The following is a 26,280-nucleotide window of genomic DNA, read 5'->3' as shown; positions in this document are numbered from 1 at the left end:
AGGGGTTATTTTTTTTTTTTTTTGCTTTTTTTGTTGGTTTTTTTTTTCTCGGAAGAATACAATCATTACCATATAACATTTTCAAACATATCATTAATCCTCCACACACAGGAAACATTAGTGCAAAATGCTTGCCCTCATCTACCAGATAAGGAAAAACCCAACGCCCTTCACATTTTAGAAGTTTGCCTTCCTAATAATAATAATAATAATAATAATCAATAAAACAAACCCAAATCAGGAAAAAAAAAAAAAAAAAGGAAAGAAAAAAAAAAAAGAAAGAAAAAACCCCCAAAATATACAGGAAGTTGTGCTAGGTATAAAAATATATATTTTCACTGTGCAACTTGACTCTCTCCAGACTCTCTGTCCTAAGCCATTCAAGTACTTTGCTGCTGCCCCCCCGGTGGCCCCGCCGGCTGTCTGGGAACAGGTTTGGTCCAGAATTAATCCCACAGCCAAGTGCAGCCCCAGCTGGGGGGCTCAGCCTGCTCCCCACCCCCAGCAAGTGCCAAAAAGGAGCAGGAGGAATCCTCTGCAATATCTTTTCTCTCTATATTTATATATATATATGCACACAGACACACACACAAGGGACGACTTTTGATCTCCGACACCCGGAGCCGCTCCCAGCTTGCCTCAAACTTTTGGCAAACCCAAAGTTTTGGGGATCAGGAGGGTCCTCAGCCAAACCTGAGCCCCACTGAGCTGGCTGAGCTGCCTTCCAGCAGCTGCTCCCGGGGGCATGGGGACACCCCAGGGCCAAGGAACCGGATTGCTCCGTGTCCCTGGGGATGGCTGGGGACAAAGCCCCCCCCGAGCTCAGCCCGTGGTCCCCGGGTTTGTTCAGTGATGTGGGTAAAGTGCAAATAGAGCCGTGCTCATTCCCACTTCTCCGAAGCATCCCACACCTCTGCACCAGCCCCCAACACCTGGTCTGGGGCATCACAGTCCCCCCCAAAAAGCTGTGCCAAACCCCGACGTGGGGCAGGACCCCCCATCGCTGATTTGTTGTGTCAGGAGCAGTGGCACAGGCTGGGCAGCCTCGTTATTTACGATGCAAAAAACTGCTTCAAGTATCAAAGAAAACAAACAAATGGCCAAAAGTTGGGTTATCCTCTCCCCGCTCCCCCTTTCCCAATGGAAATACAAAGAAGGAAGAAAACCCTGAGCAAAGCGCTGTCTGGATTAGGGAACCAAAGCAGGAAAGAAAAGAGGAGCACAGCCACAGCAGCCAAAAAGTGACTCTTTGTGCACCTTGTTCCTAGTTCCAAACGTGTTAAAGAACAAGCTGCATATTGCAAGTGTCATTAAAGCAGGTCGTTAAGTCACAGTAAAAATAATCATCATTAAAAAAGGAAAGAAAAAAAGGAAAAAGCCAAACGTGGCTTTCACGTCGCTGTCCCCATCCCTTGGGGGCACTTCAGCAGTGCCACCCCCGGGGGACCCCCAGCCTGGCCCCAGCACTCCGGGGGAAGCCGCAGAGTCCCGCTGGAGCCGGGTCTGCGGGACAGATTCCCGTCACTTTGGGGTTTGTAAAGGCGAGGGACAGAGCAGGTACCTGCTGCCCATCAGGCTCCAGGGACACCTACAAGTCCCATCCCGAGGTCACCAAAGCCACCACAGCCTGGGGACATCAGCCTGCAACAACAGAAATAAAGATAAATAACTCCACATTGGGTTTTCCCCAGAAGGGGCTGCAGGAGGGTGAGCAGAAGGCAAAGCGCTTCCTCCTGCCCAAAACCTCTTCACAGAAGGGCACAAAGCTCATTTGTTCTTTTAATTTTTGCGTCCAATGCACTCCACATTATTAAAAAGCGAGAGCCTGGTTGGCCTGGGGAGGAGGGAGGGGGCAGAGGGTGAGCTCTGCATGCACTGAGCTCTGCCTCCGGTGCAGATGCTGCCGGGAGCCAACACCAAAAGCTCCCAGCTCCGTGTCCTTTGGAGCAAGAACAACTCTCCATGCTGAGATTCCTCCCTAAATCCCCTCACAGGCACTGAGGGGAGGGTCCTCCCCTCCCAGGAGGTGCCCCAGGATCTGCATGCCCTGGGGTGCAGAGGGGTGACAGAGCCCGGCCGCCCAGGAGCGGGGACGTGAAGGTGCAAACACGGAGAAGCAAAGGAAAAGGAGTCGCTGGGAGGGAGAGAGGAAGGGAGAGAGAAACCAAACCCAAACCCAGCCGTATTGGGCAAAAACCAGACCACAGCCACGACAGCGGCCAGGCTCTCCACCTGCATCCCACGCAGTCCTCCCGACACGTGCCAGCCTCAACTCCAGCAGACCCATCCCTGCTCCCGGGAGCCAGAGGAAACTCCCTGGGACAACAGCACCGAGTCCCCGCCAGCGCCGGGCACCCACGGCCAGGGCTCCCCCTGACACCAGAGGGATCTGGCCACGATCACTGTCACGATTTCCCCCAGCCCATCCCACTTGGCTCGAGCCCTTCCCGAGACAAACACGGCCAGTCACAGCACCTGCACCCGAACACACCTCGCTTTCCTGTTCAGTGACAAAACTCTCCTTAGAGGACAAGGTTAACGATGGCTTTACTTCTGAGCTGAGTGATGGATGGGGTGATGACGGGGTGGTGGTGGGTGGGGGGTGGCTAGCTTTTCTCCTCCCCTTCTTAAAACAAACAAACAAACAAAAAAAAAAACAACAAAAAAAAGAGGAAAGGAAGAAAAAAAAAAAAGAAAAAGCTACAATCTTATAGACTAACCTCAGGAATATCAAAAAAGGAGCCCAATATTTTTTTAAGTAGGTCGCCACAGACCTAGTCGTTTACAGTATAACGAATGCGATTATTTCCTTCATAAATTTTAAATACAAGCAGAATAAAAATCACATTTTTTTCAGGCAACAGTAGCAGTTCAGTAGGTAAGTGGCTTGATCACATTTTTTGTTTTGTATTAGTAATGCATGCAAGCAGCTTTAGTATTACAGATCCCTTATAGGTCATGAAATGTTTGCTCTCTTTATAAAGTCCCTCCATAAGTACCATCTTGTCTTCTCACGGGGGTTTCGGGCCGGCTGGAGGAGCCCGAACCTTGTTCAAAAGGTTGCGGAGTGCTTTGGGTTTCCGATGCCATGGCATCTGTGGCAGCTGCCTCCTGGATCACGGAGCCGGCGCCTTCGGCATCCTCGCTCTGCTCGAAGGACTGGTTGGATCCATTGCTCAGCTCTACATTCACTGTGTTAGTTCTCAAGGCTACTATAGTCCCCGAGTCGCTCCTCCTCTCTGCATAGATCCGCTGCTCGAAGACCTGAGCAGTGTTGGGCTGGAACTCGGGCTCCAGGGGGACAGTGTTTGTGGAGGAGCCCATGACGGTGCGGTACATCTCCATCCCCTCGGGCAGCATGGATTTGATCTTGGGCAGCCAGCGCTTGCGGACGCGCCGCGCGTTGGTGCACATGTCGGCCGCGATCACGTTCATCTCGCTCTCCTTAAAGCTCGGGGCAAAATTCTGACAATACACTGCAAAGACAGGGAGACACAGAGCTGAGGCTTCAGAGGGAGTGGCACAAAGGTGGCACAGAGTGATCCCAGCCTCCCAGGTGGGAGCGGAGCTTCACCCACGGGCCTGAGCTCTCCGAGGAGACACACGCAGACAAGGCTCCTCAGCTGCAGACACAAGCCAGGAAGGGATAAAAGCAGAAGGCATGAACATCCCAGGTGGCAGAGGAAGGGGGCTGGAGAAGGGCCCCTCACTCCATGGGGAGCCCCAGAGCTGGCACCCACAACCACAGCATGTGGCAATGGCCAAACCAGAGGTGGACACAGAAAAGGTCCCACAAACTCCTCAGCAGCAGCTCCACTGATGGCTCCTAAACCCACAGTGCCGTGGGAAATGTCGGAGCTGAGGGGACACCTGAGGGATTGTCCTCTTCCTGTTCCTCTCTTCGTGCCACCCCTGCACGGCCCAGCAGCCTGGCTGCTCCAACACCCCTGTGCTGGCACATCCACCGGGATCCAGCAGGAGCTGGGAGCTGCAGGAGCCCTGCAATCCCTCGTGCCCTGCTCCTCTGCGGGAGCCAAGCACCTGATGTTATGGAGCAGCATCCAAGGAACTGCCACGGTGAATAACTGTCAGCTAAAGCTTGTGCACAGGGAGAAATCCAGGCAGCAGGAACCCACCCCCTATATCCTGGCACATGACAGCCATGCCTTTCCAGCCCCCCTCAGGAAGGACCACGGCTGGAAGGTCCAGACTTGGGACTCTCCAGGATGAAACTGCTAATGGGGAGCTGACTTCACCATGTTCAACCATGTTACTGAATGTCTGCCCTCTTATCCCTTTTCCCCACATGCCACAGATCTCCCAGGGCAGCTGGAAGGCTCCTGGAGTTAACAATTAGGGAGGGGAAAGACTTCTCTTCCAAATCTTAAAACTAAATTTTAAAAGTTCCTTAGTTTTGTTTTCCAGCCCAGTAATATTTACACAAAAGATTTTCTGCCCAGAATTCAGCCAGGGTGAGAGAGCACAGTGATTTCCACTGCATATGAAGCCCATGGCAAACAGACTTTCTGCATCCCTCAGGGTTTCCTCCAACCCTCAGCTCCTCCCTCTCCAGCACCTCCTGTCCCAAAACACCCCAGGTACCCACAGTGACTGCAGGGGCAGTGGTTGATGGAGAGCAGAGCCCACCCACAGCTTCTGTGGGCAATCAAAAAATGATGCAAACTGAAAACCAAATTGATTTTCCTACAACCTAATCCCACCATTATCACACAACAGAGATGGGTCTGGGCCCTGCTGTTCCACCCCAGCAGCAGAACATCCCTCTCCTTACATTTGACTGCATTCAGGACCCTGCTGTCCAAGGGCTTCCTGCTGGGATCACTCGTGGAGGACCGGATTCCAGTTCCACAGCTGTTGGCAAGGGTGTTCCTGTGGGGAAGGCAGAGGAAGGTCCTTGGAGAGGGGACCCAGGGGACAGCCACTGCCCTGCCCTCCTCCCTTCAGGTTCTGGCAGAGGCATCGCCAGGATTTTAAGGCAAGGAATGGGAAATGTGCATGGAAATGGAATAAAGTGTTCAAGCATCATGAAGAAAATGCACAGAAGTGAGTGCAGAGGATGAAGCACTCGTGACACAGGGTTAAATCCCCGGGAAATGAAGGGAATGAATCCCTGGGGAGAGCACGAGGAGCAGCGGGACCGGACGTACCGATCGAAGAAGGTGGCCAGGAGACGTCTCAGCAGCACCTTGTGTTTGACACCAGCACATAAATGGCAATTCATCAGCTGCCCCCGCGTGATGTAAACGCCTGAGCCTGCAAGGGTGGAGGGAGAATCCAAAATTAACCCCTGACACACCCACAGAGCCACCCCTGAGCCACCAACAGCTCCTCCTCACTGGCCGGTCCTGATGCAGTGGGAACCTGTTCTTCCCCTGCTGCAACAAGGGGAGTGGGATTTCTGGAAAATCCTAACGAATCCTTGGGGCCTTGGCAAGTCCCAGGCAACACCAACTCGTAATTTTATCTGTACAGAAAGGAAGTCTGTGGGAATCAAATGAAAGGATTCTTGTTTTCTCACCAATGCATACAGTGCAAGGCTTGCACTGTGATTTTATACGTACAGCTCAGATTATTTATTCTTTCTGAAGGGAGAAAACCCCAATCCATTTGGCCTTTCTTTTTTTTTTCCGGTGCAAGACTGTAGAACACAGAGCTGGATATGAAAGAAAAAGCTCATCTAGCACAGAAGAGGCACTTGGTTACAGATCTAACTGCTTCCAAAACCCCAGCCCATCACCTCCAGATACCTCTGGTGAGCAGGGAATTTTCCTTCTCATGCACAGGAACTGCTGCCTTTGAACATGCTGCCTTTAAGGATGTTTTCTGGAAGAAAAAGGAGCCCCTGCAAAGCAGCTGGACACAAATCCAGGGGTCTGGCAGTGCTTTACAGCAGTTTTTATATCAAACCTTTTACTCTGCTCATAGACCAAACAGCTCCTGCCTTGGCATCGCTTCCAGGGAGAGGTTATCCAATTTCTCAGGCATTCTGTTACATGAGAGGGTTTCTGTATTTGCTTTTAATTAAGATTAAATAATGGGTCATATCTGGATCCAGAACACACTCTGTTCTCAAGATACAAAAACATCTACTGGAGAAATAATATCTCCTCCTGAATTTCCAGGGAAGATGATGGTACCTGAACCTCAGGATGGAGCTGGAGCTCAGGGCAGCCTCTGAGCCTGACCCTCTGCACCTTCCCTGGCAACAGGGGCAGCCCAGGAAGCTCATCCTGCCCCAGGATCCAGCATCACTCCGGATCTCTGAGCTGGGCCACGTCTCACCAGGAATTTTCCTTGCATTCTCTTCCATGGAATGAGGGTTTTTTGGTTTTTTTTTTTTGACTAACAGCCTCAGTCCCTCCCTCAGATGTGCTGTGGTGACCACAAGCCTTGTTCAAGACCCTTTCAGAGAGGGCTGCTCAAGTTTGCTAAATCAATTGTGGCATGAAAAAGCAGAGACAAAAGGAAAACACTCCCACTTGGAGAGCTGAGGAAAACTTTCCCCACAGGATCAAGCTCCCCCTCCAGGTCTCCCCAGGTTTGAGACAGGAATTAGGGGGGTTTATTTTGTATTTTAAGAGATAAGGCATCAGAGCAAACAGCAGCCACCACCGAGGGGTACTTCACTTCAATAAATGAAAGATAACCAGGCAGCTGCTATCAGTTAGTGATATTAATCTACTCTTTTTCCAGATTGAAAAATGTAAATCAAGCAGAGTTGCCTCAAGCCAATTTGCAGCTCTCACTGTGAAAATAACCTGCACCACTTGATGGCTTTAAGAAGTCTCACATTAAATGGAAATTGGTACAAAATTAATATTCCAGATACAAAATAAATACTTGTGGTTGTACGCTGTGCTTTGCCTTCCATCAGAGTCCTGTCCTCCATCAGCTGGAAGCCTTTGTGGGCATCCCCTGAAATCCTGATTCCTTCTACAGACTGAAAATGAAATCATGCTCCTCACCGAGAGAGAAATGACTGGAAGGGAAGAACTGATTTGGATGGACTGTGCTGCCACATGTCCTTTTTGGACTCAGGGCTTTGCAGGGATTAATTAAACCTCCCCACCTGGGGGCAGGTCTGAGATGTCCTGCCCAGTCATCTCCATGCAGCTACAACCAAGGGAAAAAACCCAAGCTGGGGGGAACTTCTAAAACCAGAATATGATTACTTCCACTGGAATTTGACCTGGTCACTCCAGTTAAACACTTTCTGCGCAGTGCTGGGGGTGCCTGGGCTGGCACAGCCACCTGATTTCACTCTTCATCAAGCTCTACACTGTGATCAGAAGCTAAAGAGCACCATCTTCCACTTCCCACTGGCCAGAAATCCTTCACAGAGAAGGAGTAAATTCTCTCAGTATTGTAAATTCCCCCCAAAAAGACAGAAGAAACGACCAAACACAATTCCTTCTCTTCCTGCTGCAGCCCTTGACTGCTTAGTAAAGTGTTAAAGGAACTTTTACAGGTTTTTCAGAGCTTGTTCACTGACACAAATTTTATCTCCTTTGCTTTGTAAGTCCTATAATGTGGTAATTTTTTTGGGGGGGGGGGACTTGCTGGGTTTTTAGATCTGTGATTCTAAATGAAAACACACTCGCTGCAGCCACACCGAGCAGGAAGAACACAAGCTGCAGAATTCAATTAAAATGCTAAATTAATTCAATTGAATAAATCCTGTTAATGACACATTTTTCTATCAGCAAATTAAAGGAAACTCAGAACTTTTCAAAAGATGATTGGTGACGAATAATCCAGAAAGACACAGCAAGGTCACACAAGATGCACGACTCCAGCAAGATGGGAGAACACAATTCCAGGAGGAAACCAGCAGCAATCCAAAGGGATTCTAAAGAAAACTTACCTGCAACCAGCTCGAGTTTTTCTCCAGGATCTCCCTCCGAGTAGAGTTTCGGGTGGCAGCGGTATCCGATCTGACTGATGAGACTGGCTGGGAGAGCGACCAGATCCCGTCGGATCAGGACACAGGAGCGGTTCTCCAGCGGGATCTGCTCTGGCTTCTCTTGGGCAACTTCAAAATTAAAAGGGAAAACCATTAAAATAACTGATTTTCAGGCACAACACTGACAGAAGGTCAGACTTGGACTTTTTCATGCAGCAGTTGGAAGTATTTCCCCCCTCCAGACGTCCAGCCATGTCCGGCCGCAGGGCAGGTGCCACCTGAAAGCCTGGAAAAATCCCCTGGTCTCCCCCACCACGGCAGTCTCAGGTTCTGCAAGAGGGACTCTTAGAATCTAATTATGCTTTAACTTCTCCTAAGTTAATAATTTGTGAAAATGGACATCTCTGCCCAGCTGGCATCGCTCCACAAGCGCAGCACACGGAGCTGCTGCCCCAAACACCCCCAGGACAAGGGCAGGAACTTCAGCAGGGGGCTCTAAACTGGCAGTAAATTGCCCCAGTTTGATGAACACCTGCAGCAGTCCCATCACTACTTCTCTTGATGGTTTTTCCTGTTGAAGTTAAAATCCAGACCCTGCAGATGCCTCTGCTCTGAGAAAGATCACCAGAGCCTCTCCTGAGGCTGCACCCACCGGCCACCTCCAGCCCACCTTCTCTTCCTCTGCCTTCTGCAGCACAGCTTTTCCTCTCAGTAACAAGAGACACCCCAACCAACAAGCCAAAAAATATTATTAAGATGTGGCTTCAAAACCAAAACACCCCAATGCACCATCCCCAGAGTCCACCACTGCCCCAGTAGCAACCAGTAACATGCAAAAGCTGGAAATACTGGGCTGTCCTGCCAGTACCTGCCAGCACCTCCAAATCTGGGTCTTGTGGGCACACTGAGGATTCGTTTCTAAAGCACCTTTACAGTCCAAGACCACCGGATTGCTTAAAACGACAATTTTTGACAGCAATGAGGGCTGACTGTGCACATCAACTTCAGGATATGGTGGGAGCAGTTCCAGGGCTGAACTGCAGCCCAGCTCTACCATGATCCACCTTTTTTCCCCAAAACTGTTTGATAACGTGGTAAGTGCCACGTACAAACCCAAACCCAGCTCTGTGCTTCAGTATCTGTGAACACTGAGAGAAGCAGAAACCCCAGCAATGAGCGTTTCTGAACTCTTAAATGTCTCCTGCTCCAGAGGTGTCTTTTCCTGCGATTATTCCGGAGTTCTGGGGGCCACTTTTCCTCTCTGCAGATAAAATAACAAGTTTTGCAGACTTGTTGCTGCAGTAACTGAGGGCGATGGCTCGGGGACAAAGGGAGCAGTGTTCTAAGTAGGACATGCCCGCGGTGCCGTGCTGGGCCGTGGCATCCTATCGCAGCCTGCGGGAGCATCCCCACCCTCACGGCTCCCTCTTGCCCTGAGGAATGCCAGGAGGGATTCTGGAATACCAGGAGGATGCCCCTTGCTCAGGGAGAGCAGCATTTCTTTCACTGAGTAAGGACCCAACAGCAGCAGAACAACTCCCAGGGTGTTTTTAAACTCCTCGTGCCCCGTTATCTGTGCAAAACCTGTGCCACTGACATTCCCAAGTGCAATATTCCCAGCACTCCCAAGCACCCAGATCCAAGATCCCATTGGAGATGGGGGTCAACTCCCACTGAGGGAGGATCTCAAAGAGCAGCTGTATTTTGAGGCTTTCGAAGAGTGCTAAGCAAAGCATATTCAATTAAATACGGATATTTATCAGCTTAAGGAAACCAAAGGCAGAGGGACAGCGGATATGGAGGAACCAGGCCTACTCTGCTGTCTGTCCCCAGCTTTTTGGCTCTGCAGGGCAAGGCAGGGCAGCTTGAGGGGAGGAAGGGACACCTCAGTCAGCTCCCAGAGGTAAAATTTTACTCAGAGGTAAAATTAAATACACACCCCTTAGGAGCTGTGTATGTGACCACACAGTCCCACCCCAGCACAGGGCTCTGCCATTATTAAAACTGAATTTTTAATATTTCATTTTTACTTTAACCAATGACCCAGGTCAAAAGCACCCACAGTATCCATCACCACCCAAAAACCAGTGGAGCTGGTGAAGGGAAGCTGAATCCTGCATGGACTCTCGGATTAGAGGCCTCCAGGTGTTTTTTGAGTGATATAAGGGCTGTAGGTTTCCAGGGAATGTAGTTGCAGTCAAATGAGACAGAGTTCAGAGCAGCCTGTGACCCAGTCATTGCTGTGAAGGGAGGAGGGAAACCTCAGTCTTGAGCCCTCCTCCCTTTTCCATGAAGAGTCTTCCTCAAGCCTTGTCACCTACAACATCCAAGTGGAAACAGCTGCAGTGGACAAGGACAAACCCACCTGCTCTACCACCTTCCACAGGCAAGCATTCCATGAAACCCCAGATTTGGGGGCCAAAGGGATCCTACAGTAGCACTAACAAGGCAGGAAAGAGAGAGATCGGCACAAGAACTGTGTTCGTTCTCCCTCCCTGAAGAAATTTTGAAGGAGTTGGTGCCGAACTTCTTTCCTGAAAGAACAGCAGCTTTTCAGGACAGGTTGGGGACAGTCCTGCCTCCAAGGGATTCTCTGCTTCTGACGACATTTCACTTTCTACACAAGGAGAAATGGAGAAGTTCCTATTTCTTCCAATGAAATCAAACACTTCATAAACCAAACTAAAATTCAGCGAAAAAGACCAAGTGCAACTCAACCCACTGCTGGATTTTGGTTACATCTGTCCTGCTGGCTCTCTGTCTATAAATCTCTTATTAAACACAGCCACAAATCATTTGGGGGCACTTAGTTTCCATTCAAGCATCAGCACAAATCCAACGAAAGCAAACAAAAAGAGGTTTGGGGCTCTCAGTGGCACCTCAATCGAGCAGATAGCAATGGGTTATGTAAAGGAGCAGGACACAAGAGCCACTTTGGTCCCATGTCTCCAAAGAAAGCCACTCTGTTTGGCCTTTCTGCTCCACAGAACAGGAGAGTATTCGCTTCTAATTAATTTGTATCTTCAGAGGGCAGCGGCTCCTTCCCTTTGAATGGAAGGGCAAACAATGGGAAGTATTGTTAAATACAGTTTTGTTCCTGAGCAAGAAAGGAGCTCCCAGCCAGCAGAGAGGGGCAGGAAATCATTACAGAGGAAGCCACGAGAGCTGCCAGCCAAACACTGGAATATTTTATTTATCTGGATATATGCTTTCACCCCAAACTGAGCTGGATGCTGCAGCCGCAACAGGTGGTGCAGAATGGGAAATACCCATTTTCCTGGATTTTCTGCCTCAAGAAACAGCCTCAAACTAACTCACTGGTCCATGCTTCATGGCTCCAGGCTGTGCATGATGCTGGGGCACATGTCTTCCTTATCCCTAAAACACACTGCCCACCCCAGAGGTCCCTTACAGCACCTTAGTGCTGAGCCCACGATGGTTTGGTGACATTGAATGGTTGCACATCCCACCTGAGGTGTTTGGGGCCAGATTTGCTGGGCCCACACTGGGGATGGGCTGCTCAGGTGAGTGCCTGGGAATTGCTGGACATGCACCTGGCTCCAGCACTCACTTATCTCCTTAGTTCCTGACAATCCAAACACCAGGGCTTCAAAATGAGTCATGAACCCCCAGCTCCCACCAGTCTGGGTTCTCCAAACCGCCCGTAAATTTCAAGATGCTCCTGTGGCTAAGAAACAACTGTTTCTGGTTCAGGAATGGGATTTGGAGACACAGAAACATCAGAGTGATGGAGCCTCACCCAAAAATCGATGTTTACAGATTCCCAACATGAAACCACACATCTCAAGCCCTGAAGAAAAGGCTTGAGAATCCACCTGCTCCACCACGGATGCAAACACAAGGACGATTCTCCCCTGTTCCCTACATGGCGAGAAGTCTCTTTTCAAGCAGCAATATTTTAACAACATTTCTCTCCCATCAGCCTGTTTTCTGCTGGCAGTGGGACCATCCCAAAAATATCTTCCCTCCACAGCCTCAGCATCACCAGCATCTGCTGCAGATGTAAACCTGTACCAGAGGACACACGCAAGCACCACGGGATAGATCCATCACAGAGTCCCAACGGGGGGAGTTTACATTTCCCAAATAGTACATTTATACCAACGTACTGAAATGTAGCCATTTGATTTGTGACCTATTTATACAGGGAGGTAATCTGGAATTAGTATAGGAAAAATATTACTGGTTTATAAATACCCCTATCTTGCCTTCGCCTCAGATCTCAGCCAGGAGTGAAACATCTGCCAGCCTAAAATTAAACATCTGTGGTTCAGAGTGAGGAAAATGGGGCTGGAAGTTTAATGCCAAAAAAGGCCAGAGGCTGAGTGCCCCTGGTGTGGGGCTCAGCCTTCCCCCAGCTCAGCTCCAATGGAGCTGGGGTCAGGATGGGGCAGTGCCAGCACCACACACGGAACCACGAAGCCACTCAGGTTGGAAAAGACCTCCAAGACCCCCACCTTGTCACCTAAAGCCACACAGTGTGGCTTCCAGCAGCATCCAGGTGTTGGAATCCCCCTGCAAAAAGCCAGAGTGCTCCGGTGGATATCAGGGCATCCCATGACTGTTTGGTTTCCTAAAAATCCACGAGCTCTTTGCTGCCGAGCATCCCCCCCGTGTGCAGCCCAGTGTCAGCCTCGCCATGGCAGGATGGACAGGGACACGTGGGACCTTGCAGGATCAGGTCAGTGTCCCTGCAGCCACAGGCAGCTGCTCCATCCCCTGCAATCACCCGGCGTCGCAGCCGTGATTTACGTCGCTGCAGCGCGTCGTGCCCGGGCTCTGCTCGGGATGCTGCACGGGCTGCATCACTCGGGATTCTGGGCTGTTCCTTGCCCTCTTTCCTTACTGTCAGGAATCAGAGGCCAGGAGAGAAAACTATTCTCTCAGCTAATTACCACAACTACTCTATAATGGCTATTTTAGATTAATTTTTAATGAAGTGTGCTCTTGTCAGTTCAGGATTTCATAACTTTCAAGTCCAGCCTTTACATTCCAGCCATTTGCTGCATAAAGATTTTCCCTTTTCCCTGCAAACGGGTGCAGCAGGAGCAGGGGAGGAGGACGGACCCTCGCACAACTTCGCTGGTGCCTGTCAAAATTAAATTAACTGCATCTGCTCAGCAGAGAGCTGACTGACAAGAACGTGGCTCAGTGCAGAAAAGCGCCGAGCATCTGCAAGTCCTGCTGAAACCCACTTCAGCTCAGGCCCACGATGCTGTAATTAACAGGGATAAAAATACTTTGCTTTTGTTTAATATTTTCTGGAGTTGTGCGTTCCTCAGATCAGATGCTGGAAACCTCATTAAGTCTCGCTCGTGTCCTCAAGGCCCACATGTTCTCCACAACCAGACCTAGTTATGGAGCGAGGAGCCATTTTACCGCAGTGCTCCCAGCCTGGCGTGGCACCGGTGACACCGTGGCCACCAAACGTGGCCAGAGGCTGGGGGGAAACTGAAGCACCTTTTGCTACACCCCTCTGCCTCTGTCTGCCAGCACCTAAGCCCGACCCTGCTGTGTTTAATCCTGGCCTCATCCTGCTGTTCCTTTTGCAGGTCCAACAATTGTCCTGGTCCCTCACACCAGCGCCACTGCTGGGATCAGCCTCTTCTCCCAGGTTTCCTCCAAGAGGAAACAGCCTCAAGATGTGCCAGGGGAGGGTCAGACTGGACACCAGGAGGAATTTCTTCATGGAAAAGGTGTTCAGGCATTGGAAGGGGTTGCCCAGGGAGGTTTGGAGTCCCCATCCCTGGAGGTGCCCAAGGAATGACTGGATGTGGCACTCAGTGCTCTTGGTGGTGTTTGGTCAAAGTTTGATCGTGAAGGCTTTTTCCAACCTTAAGGATTCTCTTATTTGGAGATGTGGCTCTGATCCAGCTTTGGAGATTCGGAATGGTTCTGACTACAAAAAGGGGTGAAGAAAATAAATTAAAAACCCCCAGCCTTGGGGCAAGAAGAGGATTGGTGACCCCTCCAAGGGTGGTAGGTGAGGCTGAAGGCAGGTGAAGAGCATCAGCCACCAGTGTCCCACCACACCCTCACCAGCACCAGCGCTTCAGATGGGGAACAAAAAAGCAGAGGAAAAGAAGGAAAAAAACCCAACAACCCTCTCTGAAATTCAGAGCTTCGTCTGCTCTGCTCCTCTTTGGCTTTGTTTTTGTTTTCACAAACAAGCCTCTTGGAAACCTTGGCAATCCCTATTTTAAAGGGCTGCCCCCTCCCCCAGGCCTTTGTGAGGCTGTCGGGATCTCCATGCCAGGAGCAGGATTAGCTGCCTTCTCTCTTCCATCTTACGGTTTCATTATTCCGCACCTTTTGAGGGTACAGTTTATCCCGAGTAATTAAAACACAGTTAGCTCTGCAAGTCCAAACCATAATGGAACAGCTTAGGTTTTACTTTTTGTAATCTCTTTTTTGTGTACTCTCTTTTCCAGGAAGCCTGGTACCTACAGCGGGCTTGTTTCAAACAGGAAACTTCCTCGAAACGTGTGGCTGTGGAAGAGGAATTTTAGCAGAAATGTGGGATATTTAGAGCCTTGCAACCTGCCCCTTCCCTGCATGGCCTCGGCACCACAGCCTGGTTCTCCCTAAGGAAAACAAGCAGGAAAACTTGGCTGTGGCATGCCCAGCTCTGGCACAAGGGCTGCAGCATCTCCAGTACATCTGAGAAAGCTGCTCGGATTTTCACTTTTCCAACTGGGATGACTCCTGCCCCACAAGGATTAGGGACAGAGCTGCTGCCTGCACTGTCCCGGGGCTGGTCCTGCCCTCGCCTTCTGAATTGGTTTTGTTCTGTTTCTGCAGGAACTGGCCCCGTGACAGGGATGGAAAACACGGTCCAAGGGCATAATCCCACTGCTCCGAGGAATAACGCCGGAGGCAAACCCATATTACTCACCACAGGCTCTACAGTGGGGAAAAGCAAAATTAACCCAAAACAACTGAGGAACAGCACAATTCCTGTTCAGTCTGGCTCTAACAGCAGCCCTGGAGGAAACCATGACCTTGTCCCCATCCCTGACCCCACTCCTCTCCTGCCCCATTCCCACTGCTGGGACCTGACGCAGGGCAGGGAGAGCACTCAGGCTTTTGAGGCTCATTTTCTACAACTGCTTGTCCACTTTTCCCAGCAAATATTTCTAATATTAAAATAGCAACTTTGCTACGTTTCCCCCTCTTTTTCACATGGTTTAGTGAAAAAAACTTGGAAAATACTGCTTATCTGCTTGCTGTCTGGCAGGGGGACATGCCAAGAGGGTGCTGAGCTCCTGTTCCTTGGGATGGGATGGGATAGGATAGGATGGGATGGGATGGGACAGTGTGTGGGGGCGAGCCTGTTCTCAGTACTAAGGAAGCCTGGCTTTAGGTAACAAAAATTGTCCTATTTGCCAAATCTTGTTCCTTGGTGAAGACTAAAATCAAATGGCTTTGAGGAAAGCTCATCAACGAACCAGAGTTAAAACATTTGCAACATGAGTGCAGCAATTCCAGGAGCCAGAGCAGGGAAAGCAGCTCCAGCGAGGGGATGCTGCGTGCGGCCGGAGCCGGCGGGAAGATGTCCCTCCCTGGGGAGCTCCTGTGGATCAAAGCTGCTGCCACAAACACCTGCAGCTCCCACAGGGAGGCCACTGCAAGGCTGAGCTTCCATGGGGGATGCTGCCAGCTCCATGTGTGCGGGGTGCTGGGAGCTGCTTCCATGCGGGATGCAGACACCCCAGCACCCCACGGGCATCTCCCCTCTGGAACTGAGCCCCTGGATCTGCACCTCATCTGTCCTGGCTCCTCAGGAGGGTCTGAGCCCTGCAAGGTGCCCAGGGAAAGGGGCTGCGTGTCCAAGGAAGTGAGAGGGAAGGGACCTCTCGTGTCCCTGTGCCCACCTTGGGGCTGAGCAGCAGCCAAAGTGAAGCCACCACCAAAGTGAAGCTGCCTCCTCTGTCTGAGGCCCATCGAGGGATTGGCACTCATCCCTTAACCCCAGATTCTGGAAGGCCAGGAGAGGGACTTTACTTAGCTCTGAGCACTGTGTTTCTAATGGGGAAATAAAAGAATATCAAGTCCCCAAACTGCTTTTCCCTTTCTGACAGTGATGTGTGGGACAAGGCCGGCAAAGGAGAAGGGGGCACTTCAGGCAATGGGAAGAAAAGTCCTTCTTTCCTTCCTTTTGCAGATATTCCCAATTAACACCTATGAAAATGATTTAGTTGATGTTCTCCCTTCTCCAAATGCCACACCTTCATCACTTTTTAGAAAATCTTATTCTAAAAAGCCAGGACAGAAGATTAACTCCCAAACTGACCACCTCGCCCTCACCGGGCCAGAAGGGCTGGTGCTTCCCTTGCCATGGATGACCACTGCTGTTGGATGACCCATGGCTGGTGAGCTCAGCCATCACCTTGGGATGGATGTCACCACCACAGGGCTCATGCAACCACCAGGCTCCTCATTGGCAGCCTCAGCCAAAAAGTGAAGGGCTGAGCTGACCCTGGCGGATGATGCAGCCTCTCACCTAAAGAATCTCCCAGTTGGGGAGCGATGGCACAGGGGGACCTGCCCATGCCATGCCTGGACACCAGCACTGAGCCCACCACGTGGGCAAAAACCAACAACTGAAACCCCCAAAGACAAAAGCCTGGTGAACAACCCAAAACTGCCCATGGTGGCCGGACGAGGACCACACAACCACAGAGAGGGAGCAGAAAACCCAAGGAGAGAGACATCCATTACCAGAGTAGCCTCCCGAGGACTTGATGTACATCTGCCCATACTGCTCCTCCACCATGGTGTCGTAGGCCTCGTCGTCCTCCTCGTCCTCCTCGTTGTGGTAGGAGGTGGGGCTGTCGGTGGTGGGGATGCTGCTGGCGCCGGGGCTGGTGCGCTCCCCCTGCGAGTACTGCACCTGCTGCACGTTGGGGATCAGGGTGGCCAGGTTGGGCATCCCGTAGTAGGAGACGCGCGACAGCTTCAGGGGCCCCGCGCTGGTGCCGCCGGCACCGCCGGGCCCGTCCCGGGCACCGGGCTCGAGGGGCCGCTTGCCAGGCAAGCCGGGCAGGGCCTGCAGCTCCAGGTTCTCGTGTTTGACGCGCGTGAGGAGCGGGATGGGCATGGAGGGGGACATGACGTAGGGCGCCGAGGCCGACTGCAGCTGGTTGCAGGGGCTCTGCGGCTCCGAGCTGGGGTCTTCGATCATGGTGGTCTGAGAGTCACAGTGGGGAGAGCTGACCTTGAACATCAAGTCCGTCCCTTTCTCCACGATGTGCTGGATCTGCAGGAAGCCCGCCGTGTACATCACCACCAGCTGCTCGCTTGCCGCCATGGTCAGCTTGCCGGTGTAGCAGAAGGACAGGATCTGCTGGAAGCAAGCGGGGGGGACGGTCCCCGGCAGCTCAAAGGCATTTTTGCTGTTCCCACTGAACAAGTCTCGGAAGTAGAGGCTGCTGGCGGCCAGGACTGCCCGGTGAGCCTTGAAGGCTTGGCCCTTCACCACGATGGAGACATCGCAGTACAGCCCCAGCAGCCGCTGCTCGTTCAGGCAGCCCAGAACGGTGTTCCCAAAGTTGGGAATCTCTATGTGCAACATCTGCGACATGGCTCAGGATCGGCTGGAGCTCCTCAGACATTCAATGCAGGAATATCCAAAGTAGGGCACATCTGAAAAACGGAGAAGGCAGGGAGAGAGGAACAACGTTTTTAGACAGTTCACCAAAGCAGGCAGGAGCACAGGAACCCACCTCACCCAACATCAAAGGCTCCAAGCCGAGCTCTGAGAGCCAACACGGAAAAGCAATCGCTTATAAAAATTACTTATCGATGGTTTCGAGCGATGTTGGGAATGCTATTGGTGGATGGCAAAGGATATTCCAAAAATGCAAGTATTTCCTTCGAGTTGTGGTCTGTTTAAATAAGCACCACTGATTTATTCCCCTGGGGGTTTTTACTTTATGCAGGAAAATCTGAACGATAATGGGAGAGAACAGTAAAGCAAACGAAAGACAGTCAGACAGATCTCGGTAGCATTATATAAGAAACACAACAACCAGCAGCTATGTTGAAACTACAGAAAAGATATTTATAAAACAATGTGCCATTCTGCCCGAAATAAATACAGGATTCTGCCGGAGCGAGAGCTCCCAGGAAAAAGCACTTTGAAAAGCAATCTTCCCATTTGCACCAGAAAGAGGGAGCATTTCAACAGTTAAACCCCTTCTCAACAGATTTATCCTCCAACAAAACGAGGCTTATCTCCAAATTAAGCCAGATATTTGAACCCCAATAAAACAAACCAACGTGCCTGCCGCAGCGAGCCGCCTACCAAGTTGTCTTCTTATTTTCCTCCCCCAGATCCCGAGCGGGGCAGAGGGAGCCCCAGCCCAGCCCCTGGCGCAGGCAGAGCCCCCCGGCCCCCAGCCCGGCGCCCCCGGGTACCGGCAGCGAGGACCCTCCGAGTGACCCCAGGCTGGAGGCGACGGCTCCGGCTCCACATCCCGCCACGGCCGCTCTTCAGGGCCAGCTGTACCTTTTGGCCATGGGCAGAATTCCTGCTTTCACCTCCCGAAAAAAGAGCCTGGCGTTGGAAGGGACCTCGTGCGCAAAGCCGGAGCAGGTAGCACTGGTGCAGCCTGGGCACTGAAACTCCAGCGGAGCAAAGCACTGCGGATGCACCGAGCCCAGACCCCCCCGTGCTCCCTCCCCAAAGAGTCCAGGAGATTTAAAATCCTGCTTGTCTTTAATACTACTGAAGAAAAACTACGGTTAACTAATACTGAAAGCTCAGAAGAACGATATATTTTTTTAAAAAAAGAGGAAAAAAAAAAATAGAAGTTTATCTGAGAAAGATTAAAAAAAAAAAACTCTGGAAAGAAAATAATAACCCACAAAGAGCTGCTCTGTTCCCATTGCTGAGGGGAAAAAAAAAAAAAAAAAAAAAAAAAAAAGTCCTATCTGCAAGGCCACGGGGTAACAGGAAGAAAAGGGAACACACTCGGAGCCAATTTAATTGTATCTGCATGGTTAAAAAAAAAAAAAAAATTCTTCCAAGCGAGGAAGTTCCCGGTGCCTTCACCCGGCCGGGAGCGAACGTACCTTGAGCAGCGTCCCCAGAGCGGCCGCTGCCGAGGGGCTCCGGTCCCCCGACCGCCGAGAGCTCAGGGGAGGGGGAAAATAAAATATAGTATCGAGCCCTGGGTTTGTATCTGCTGGAGCTCAAGCTTTTACCAAGTCAAATCTCCCCGGCAGCGCACAGCATCTAAATGAATAGGCCGGATGCAGATTAACATTCAGGCTGCTCTCTGCAATGAATAGAGCCCTTTGATTAGGGACCTGAAGTAAATGCCAGTTTCAAACCGAAGCTTTAAAAACAGAGAAATATCAGTGCCAGAGGAATGCTCTCAGTGTTGGTACAAGACAGACTTTTGATGAGTCACTGCAATGCAAACAAAGATGGCAGAAATACTGTACTGTATGCTGATGAAATGCTTAGTGGTGCCACGGCAACTGAGACAGGTTTTAAATTTATAGTGCAGTTTTGCATATGAATTACGCTGTAAACTGCCTCCCCTGCCATCTAGTACATCCAGAGTGTCAAAGCATTTAAACTATTCCAAACAGTCTGCAGAGCTGGCACTGCTGCTGGTTAACTCCTGCGGCCAGGGGAAGGCACGGAGCAGGGGTGGTGAGCATCCCCTGCATCCCCCCAGCATCCTTCTGTACCCCCAGCATCCTCTGTAACCCCTCAGCATCCTCATGCATCTCCCCTGTATCCTGAGCATCCTCCTGCATCCCCGAGCATCCCCCCAGCATCCTCCTGCATCACCCCTGCATGCTCTCAACATTCTCCTGCATTACCCCCCACATGCCCCCAGCATCCTCCTGCATCCCTCCAGCATCCTTAGCATGTCCCCTGCATCCTCCTGCATCCGCCCCAACATCCCCTGCATCCCCCCCAGCATCCTCCCACCTGGCCCAGCATCCCACCCCAAGAGCTCCCCAAAACCACCTGCCCGAAAGCACAGCTTTGGGAATGCCCAAATCTGCCCAAAATAAAGGCGCTCCTTGGGCAGCCACAGTCCTGCTGCCTGCCCCCCCAGCTCCCCTCCCCAATACAAGAAAGCCTTTCAAATGCAGGAAAAATGTTTACCCCTTGGGGAAAGCTTCTTTCAGTCTGTGGCTGAATCCACTAAAAGCAAATCCATTTGCTTAAGTAATGAAATCCCAGTCACATTGTCTCCTGGATTCAGATTTTAAATTACCTTCGCATTTATTGAGCATGTTTGGTGCTTTTTTCTGGGAAAGAGGGTGTGGCCTCCCTTTGCTTATTTCTCCCTTGGTCAGAGCGTTTTTCCTTGTGCCATCGGTCACGGATTTGGTTCAGCTGCTGCGCTCGGACGGTCACACACAGTTAAAATTCCAGGGATGAGAGGTGAGGCCATCCCTAGTGCAGGATAACTGCAGGGAGCACAGGGCTGGTGATGCTCCAGCCTGACCCTTCCCTCCTGATCCTGCTCACAACGCCACTTTCACATCCAAAGGGATGTTTGGTGCATTAAGTTCAAGTCCAGGGCAGGGAAGTGCTGTGCCCTGGAGCGCTCCGGGGCCGGCTGCGCTCCCAGCAAACCCCTCTGACACGGCTGCCCCGAATCCCACAGGACCTGCAGCCTCACAGAGCCTGCAGAGCCACACTGCTCCCACACCAGGGCCTCCCTGCCTTGGGAATGCTCAACACACTCATCCAAACCCCACAGGAGGTCACTGGGATCTCTGCCTGGTGCTGGTGAGGAGGCGAAGGCGCCAAGAGGGGACCAAGGTGACATCCCGTGAGGAGGTCAGAGATGACACCACTACAACCAAGCCTGAGAGCCAAAAACCTCTCCCAGCTATGACACCACCCATCTCTGCTGGAGAAGGGATAAAATCTGCCCTGTCAAACACAGATCCACTCTGGATCTGTGAAAATCACTGAGAAAAACCTGAGTTACAGAAAAAATGTCACCGCTCAGGCACCTAAGGAAGCCTCATCCACAGCGATGGGAAGAACATGGGTGGAGAAGGATTTCCTCCTCCTTTCTTCCAGGAAGGACTCCCTTAAAGCTGGAGGAGAGACCAGGGAGTCCCTGGATGGACCTTCTTGGACCCAGCAGTGCAGGATGTGTGGGACCAGCCAAGGACAGCTCGGTAGTGCAGAAGAAGCCAAACTTAAAATAAATATCAATTATTAATATTACTTAGAATTTACTCTATAAACAAACAGGCTTGTCAGGAGCAACCCCTGTCTCTCCCTAAGAACACCAAAAATGTGCTGGTTTAGGATGTGTTTAAGTCAGTGAGAAGCACTGAAGTGCTTCAGCACCCCAAATCCTTGGCAGATCTCATGTACAACCTCCCAGGAGAGGTCAGAGTTTGAACCAAGATGCTGCACACAACTGGTCCCTCCCAAAATACGGCTCTCAGGGAAATGGGGGGAAATGTAACGGTGTTTGGTCTAAAAAGAGCATCAAGGAACACAAGCAAAACCACACAAGGAAGCTGCAAAAGCCCAAACCACCCCAAGAAACCATCAGCCAGGACTGCTGGAATTTTGTTTCTCCTTCCTCCCTCTGCCCCTGTCTTTTCATAACCAAAATAGACTAAAAAAGCCCCCAAAACCCCAACCCCAAATCACAAAGAAAGAAAACGGAACAGTCTTGAAAGCCCAGGAGAACCTGCTCACCACCAAACCTCACATTCCCTAAAAACAACAGCAACAAAAAACTACTGTGATTAGACAGCAAATGCAATAAAGCTTGATAATGTCTAACTTTAAAATTCCTCTATTATGGTTATTTTTCTTTTAAATTGAGCACCAAGTGACTTTTGAAGGGTTTGAAATGGCTTCAGCCCATCTGACATGGCAAGAGCTGCGCTGCAGGAGAAATGACCTTTGCAATTACAGATGTAAAACTGTATTTTTCCAATCTCATCTCCCAAGCTGAGCTGTGTCCCAAGGTTCAGGAGGAGCCCCCAGCACCACCAGCTCCCAAAAAACATCCAGTCCCCTTTGGGCTGGAGTGTCCTACAGGTGACAGACCATCAACTGGACACCTCCAAACAGGAAAACTTGGATAAAACTGGATTAAAACCAGACAAAGGCCCCAACCTTGATCATTTTACATACGTGACCATTCAAGCAAAACATCATTTTGTTTTCTGATGGCAGCCTCTTTTTCCAGCTCGTGGATACAGGAGGGTAATTTGTACATCTCTGCCTGATTTCTGTAAAGTCATAGCCTTTGTCACAAGATGTTCATAAAAAATGCAGCCGTTATTTGAGACAACTTCCAGGAGAGTTTGGGAATTCTCAGTTTCTGCATTCATCTGCTTCGGGGGAAAGAAAAAAGCGGGTTTGCTCTTTTCCAAACTAATTCCCTGCTCCGAGGCCTGAAAGGTCAGGGCGAGGCGACAGCAACAAAGGAAAAAAGCATCGACCTAGAATAAGATGCTGCCATCAGAGCTCCCCCAGGAGTAATCAGAAATAATTAGATAATGTATTTAAATTGTCTTTTTTCTTAGCCAAACAACAGAGAGACTTGGTGGAGAATCATTCCCCCAAAACCCCCTAAATATCCCCCAAGTCCCCCAGTTCCCCAGGAAGGTGAGCTGGGCAGCAGCTGGGACAAGGACAAAGGGACAGGGACCCTCTGGGGGTGGGAGACAAAGCAGCCAAAGGCTTCCACCCCCCCAGCCAAAGCCCCTGGAAAGAAAAGAGCTGAAAAGTCCTGCCCTTGAAGGCCCCAAAGGGTCAAAGGAAACTTCCCTTTCTTCTGTAAATGAGGGGAGAGGTGGGGAAAATCCCACCCTTGGATTTGAGGCTGGAAGGGGGATGTCACCTCACCAGGCAGGGGGTCCCCAAAGCCACCCCAGGCACAGGGCTGGCACCCTGCTCTCACTTTGGGGTTATTTCTCCACTTTTTAATGCAAAGGAGATACATAAATCCAGGGGAAAATATGCAACAGCTCACTGCAAACTCGGTGGCCAAGTACCATTCCCTGAGCCCAGAGAGGCTGTAATGCCTTAATTAAAATAAAGAGTTAAATAAAACAGAGTTAAGTAAACAAAAGAGTTAAATAAAATAAATAGCCAAATAAAGGCAAATAAAATGCACTTCAGGTCCAGGCTGAGCATATTCCCCTTCCTGCATCGCAGGCTGTGTCAAGGAGCCAAGAAGCCAAAATGCAAAGTCTTTGCACCCCCACCCCAAAAACTGAGCATCCCCTCTCTGGGGTGTGAAAATCCAGGAGGGGAAGGCAGAGGGATTGGGGCACAGCTTTGGATTCCTGCACACTGTTTGGCAGGGGGAAGAAAACAAGGTTAAGTTCAGTAATCGAATGACAGTGAGACTCCTCTCCTGCAGCACTGGTATCTGCAGCTCCAAAGTATTTATTTTTGAAATGCTGCAAGTGGCAAGCGGCGCGGACGGACCCTATTTTTAGTGTAGCAGCCAGTGGCAATGGGTGAAAGAAGATTATTTCTGCCTTATTAAGAGCAGAAAGTGAATTTGCAAATATTACTCAGTAACACACGGGCAGCCCACATGCAGCAGACAAGCAGCACGGAGCCGCCGCGGCTTCAGAATCCTCAAAGTTCGCACGGAAAGTACAGACCCCCGGAGGCTGGGGCAGGGAATGGGGGGGGGGAAAAGATGGAAAAGTGAAATCATGCTGATGGTGCAGCTCAGGAGGTGTGTGCAGCCCCACTGCCAGGGCAGCCTGCGGATGGGGCGCTGGGTGCTCGGCTTGGGACCCCGGCACAGCCCCGGAGTCTCTCCGTGGGGATCTGGGACAGCCCCGAGGGGTCTCTCCTTGGGAATCCTGGAGCAGTCCTGGCACCTCTTCCTGGAGACCCCAGAACAGCCCTGAGGGGTCTCCCAGGAGACCCTGGCACAGCCCCAGGGACCCCAGCAAAGCCCCGAGGGGTCTCTTTGTGAGGACCCCTGGCACAGCTCCAAGGGGTCTCTCCCTGGAGACCCTGGCACAGCCCTGTGGTCCCTCCCGATCTGCTTGCACAGCCCTGAGGGGTCTCACCCCAATCCCCTGGCACAGCCCCAAGGGGTCTCTTTGTGGGGACCCTGGCACAGTCCTAGGGTCCCTCCCCGGTGCCCGGCACAGCCCCAAAGGGTCTCTCCCCAAGTCCCTGGCACAGTCCCGAGGGGTCTCTCCCTGATCCCCCTGCACAGCCCTGAGGGGTCTCTTTGTGGGGACCCCAGCACAGCCCCAAAGGGTCTCTCCCCAAGTCTCTGGCGCAGTCCCAAGGGGTCTCTCCCTGATCCCCCAGCACTGCCCCGAGGGGTCTCTTTGTGGGGACCCCAGCACAGCCCCCAGGTCCCCCCGGGTCCCCCCGGCTCAGCCCGGGCTCTGTCCTGCTGCAAGGTGAGTCACCGGCAGCCCGGGTGCACCGCGGCTCCTCGAGGTCACCCACCCGGCAGCTCCAAAAAGTGCCGTCATTCAGCCAAGGCGAAGCGTGTTATTGCCATTATTATTTAATTAGGTTTTTTGTTGTTTTTTTTTTTTCTTTCCCCCTTCCCTAACACTGATCTTAAGAGCTCTCAAAGCAAGGAGAAGTAAAAATAGAAAATGCAACATTTTAAATTTTTTTTTCTTTCAGATTGCTGCAAGGGGAAGGGAGAAGGGAGAGACATGGCTAGAAAATACAATTATTCTGCAGAATGGAGTATTTTGCCATCTAATAAAAACTCAAGACCCCGAGTAAGTTACGGCCACAGGAAAGCACAGAGCACCCCATCACCCTGCCTGCAGCATCCCATCACAAGCACTAATTCCCATCCGTAACACATCAAAAAGACAAGTGCCATGCTGAATCCTGTTCTCCTCACTCCTAGTACACAACAGCAGAGCTAGCAATATATAACATGCATGACTCAGTCCTAGCACCGTGCCACGACGGAACAGAAAGCTTTAAAATAAAGTAAATATCTTAAAAGGTCAATTAAAAAAAGCTTACAAAACATCAGACGCTGCTTCTTGCTAGAGCTCATTACCTAGTATGGTGGAGCTGCCTGTGTGTTTTTTTTTCTTGTGCAAGTTAGTCTGTGAGTCAGCATTAACACACATGAGAACATCAGGAATACTGCCTAGTTCTGATGCAATGGAGGTTGTAAAAAAAAAAAAAAAGAAGAAGAAGAAGAAGAAATCGCACTCGGTTTGGACAGGAGCCTGTAATTCAATTGCCTTTACTTTTCAATTACTGCATAGCCTACCCTGACCAACCTGCAGAGGGGAAGGAAACTTTGCTTACATCTCTGTCTTAAAATTAATGACTTTTACTTTTGGCTACAGCTTATTCTCCCTGCTTTACAAAAAAAAAAAAAGACATAATATAATTAACCCTTCAAGGGCAGCTGTGCCCATGCAGCAATCGGGATCTTCGTGGTTTTGTAGGAATTTCAGGGCGGCCAAAAAGTTCTGGTGAAGGGAGACATTTATACATTAAACTTTTAATAGTCTATAAAGCAAAGCTACAATTGGATCTGAGCTTGATCCTTAATGGAAACAGAAGCTTGCAGACGAGGGAAGTTAGAGACTGCAGAAATTTAACTCTGCGCTTCTGGGCTCAGACAGGCGAATACGAGACTGCACAGCAGGTTCTTCTAAAATGAGGGGCTTGGTCATTCAGCAAAAACCCTGAGAAACCTAAAACTGGGGACATGAGGTGGCCACCCCACTCTGCCCAGGCAGATGGAGGCAAAGCTGAAAACCTGCATTTCGTATATATTGTATTTACTGCTTGTACTCCAGCACACAATTCCCTGTCTCCCCTCTACCCGGGGGGGAAAACCCTTCCAGGCTGATCCCTGCTCCCAGGATCATCGAGTACATGACCTCAACACTGACTTTTCATTTCTGCCTCCTCTGCTCCTGCAACAAAACCCTTCACTGGGGCAACAAATTGTGCCCAAAGCTTCAGAATGTGACTATTTCTGTATCACACCCTAAAACACCCCCAGACAACACTGCAGCCCAGAATATTGTATTCTATATATGCTGCTGCTGATTCTATGATTCTATATCTGAAATATTATAATATAGATTATATATTACCAATATATTGTATATTGGTAAAATATATTATATGCTAAACTACCACCAACATCTGACAAGTTCTGAGCTGCTGGGAGAGCCCTGCTGATGCCCAGCACAGAAATGCCTTAAATCTGGGTGTTTTTTAATCTCTACAGCAGAGAAGGGTCAGAGGTTCGAGTGAAAAAGTCTCCCCAGTGCTCAGGACATGCTGCAAACACTGAGCTGGTCCCACACCAACAAACAGTGACCAACCCTCAGAAATACAAATA

General features: G+C 50.6%; 1 protein-coding gene across 3 annotated transcripts; it reads right to left on the bottom strand.

Annotated features, from left to right (window-relative positions):
- Nucleotides 1-24,957, bottom strand: NACC2 (NACC family member 2). 3 transcript variants are annotated; one of them, XM_042052258.1, is made up of 6 exons: nucleotides 24,933-24,957; nucleotides 16,667-17,590; nucleotides 7,886-8,053; nucleotides 5,169-5,274; nucleotides 4,793-4,890; nucleotides 1-3,476 (listed from the first exon to the last, which is right to left on the bottom strand). In XM_042052258.1, the coding sequence occupies exons 2-6, from the start codon at nucleotides 17,526-17,528 to the stop codon at nucleotides 2,977-2,979; spliced, it is 1,734 nt and encodes a 577-aa protein (XP_041908192.1). In that variant the 5' UTR covers nucleotides 17,529-17,590; nucleotides 24,933-24,957; the 3' UTR covers nucleotides 1-2,976. The 3 variants fall into 3 exon arrangements, with proteins under 3 accessions (XP_041908192.1, XP_041908189.1, XP_041908190.1); XM_042052255.1 differs by lacking the exon at nucleotides 24,933-24,957 and adding an exon at nucleotides 19,022-19,279; XM_042052256.1 differs by lacking the exon at nucleotides 24,933-24,957 and adding an exon at nucleotides 18,456-18,856.
- Between the last annotated feature and the right edge of the window lie 1,323 nt (nucleotides 24,958-26,280).

Source organism: Corvus kubaryi, unplaced genomic scaffold (assembly GCF_017639235.1).
Source record: "Corvus kubaryi isolate FWS band 111438036 unplaced genomic scaffold, C.kubaryi_AGA036_p1.0 78, whole genome shotgun sequence".
Taxonomy (NCBI): domain Eukaryota; kingdom Metazoa; phylum Chordata; class Aves; order Passeriformes; family Corvidae; genus Corvus; species Corvus kubaryi.
Note: the sequence above shows the minus strand (reverse complement) of the source record. Positions and strands in the feature narration are given on the sequence as shown.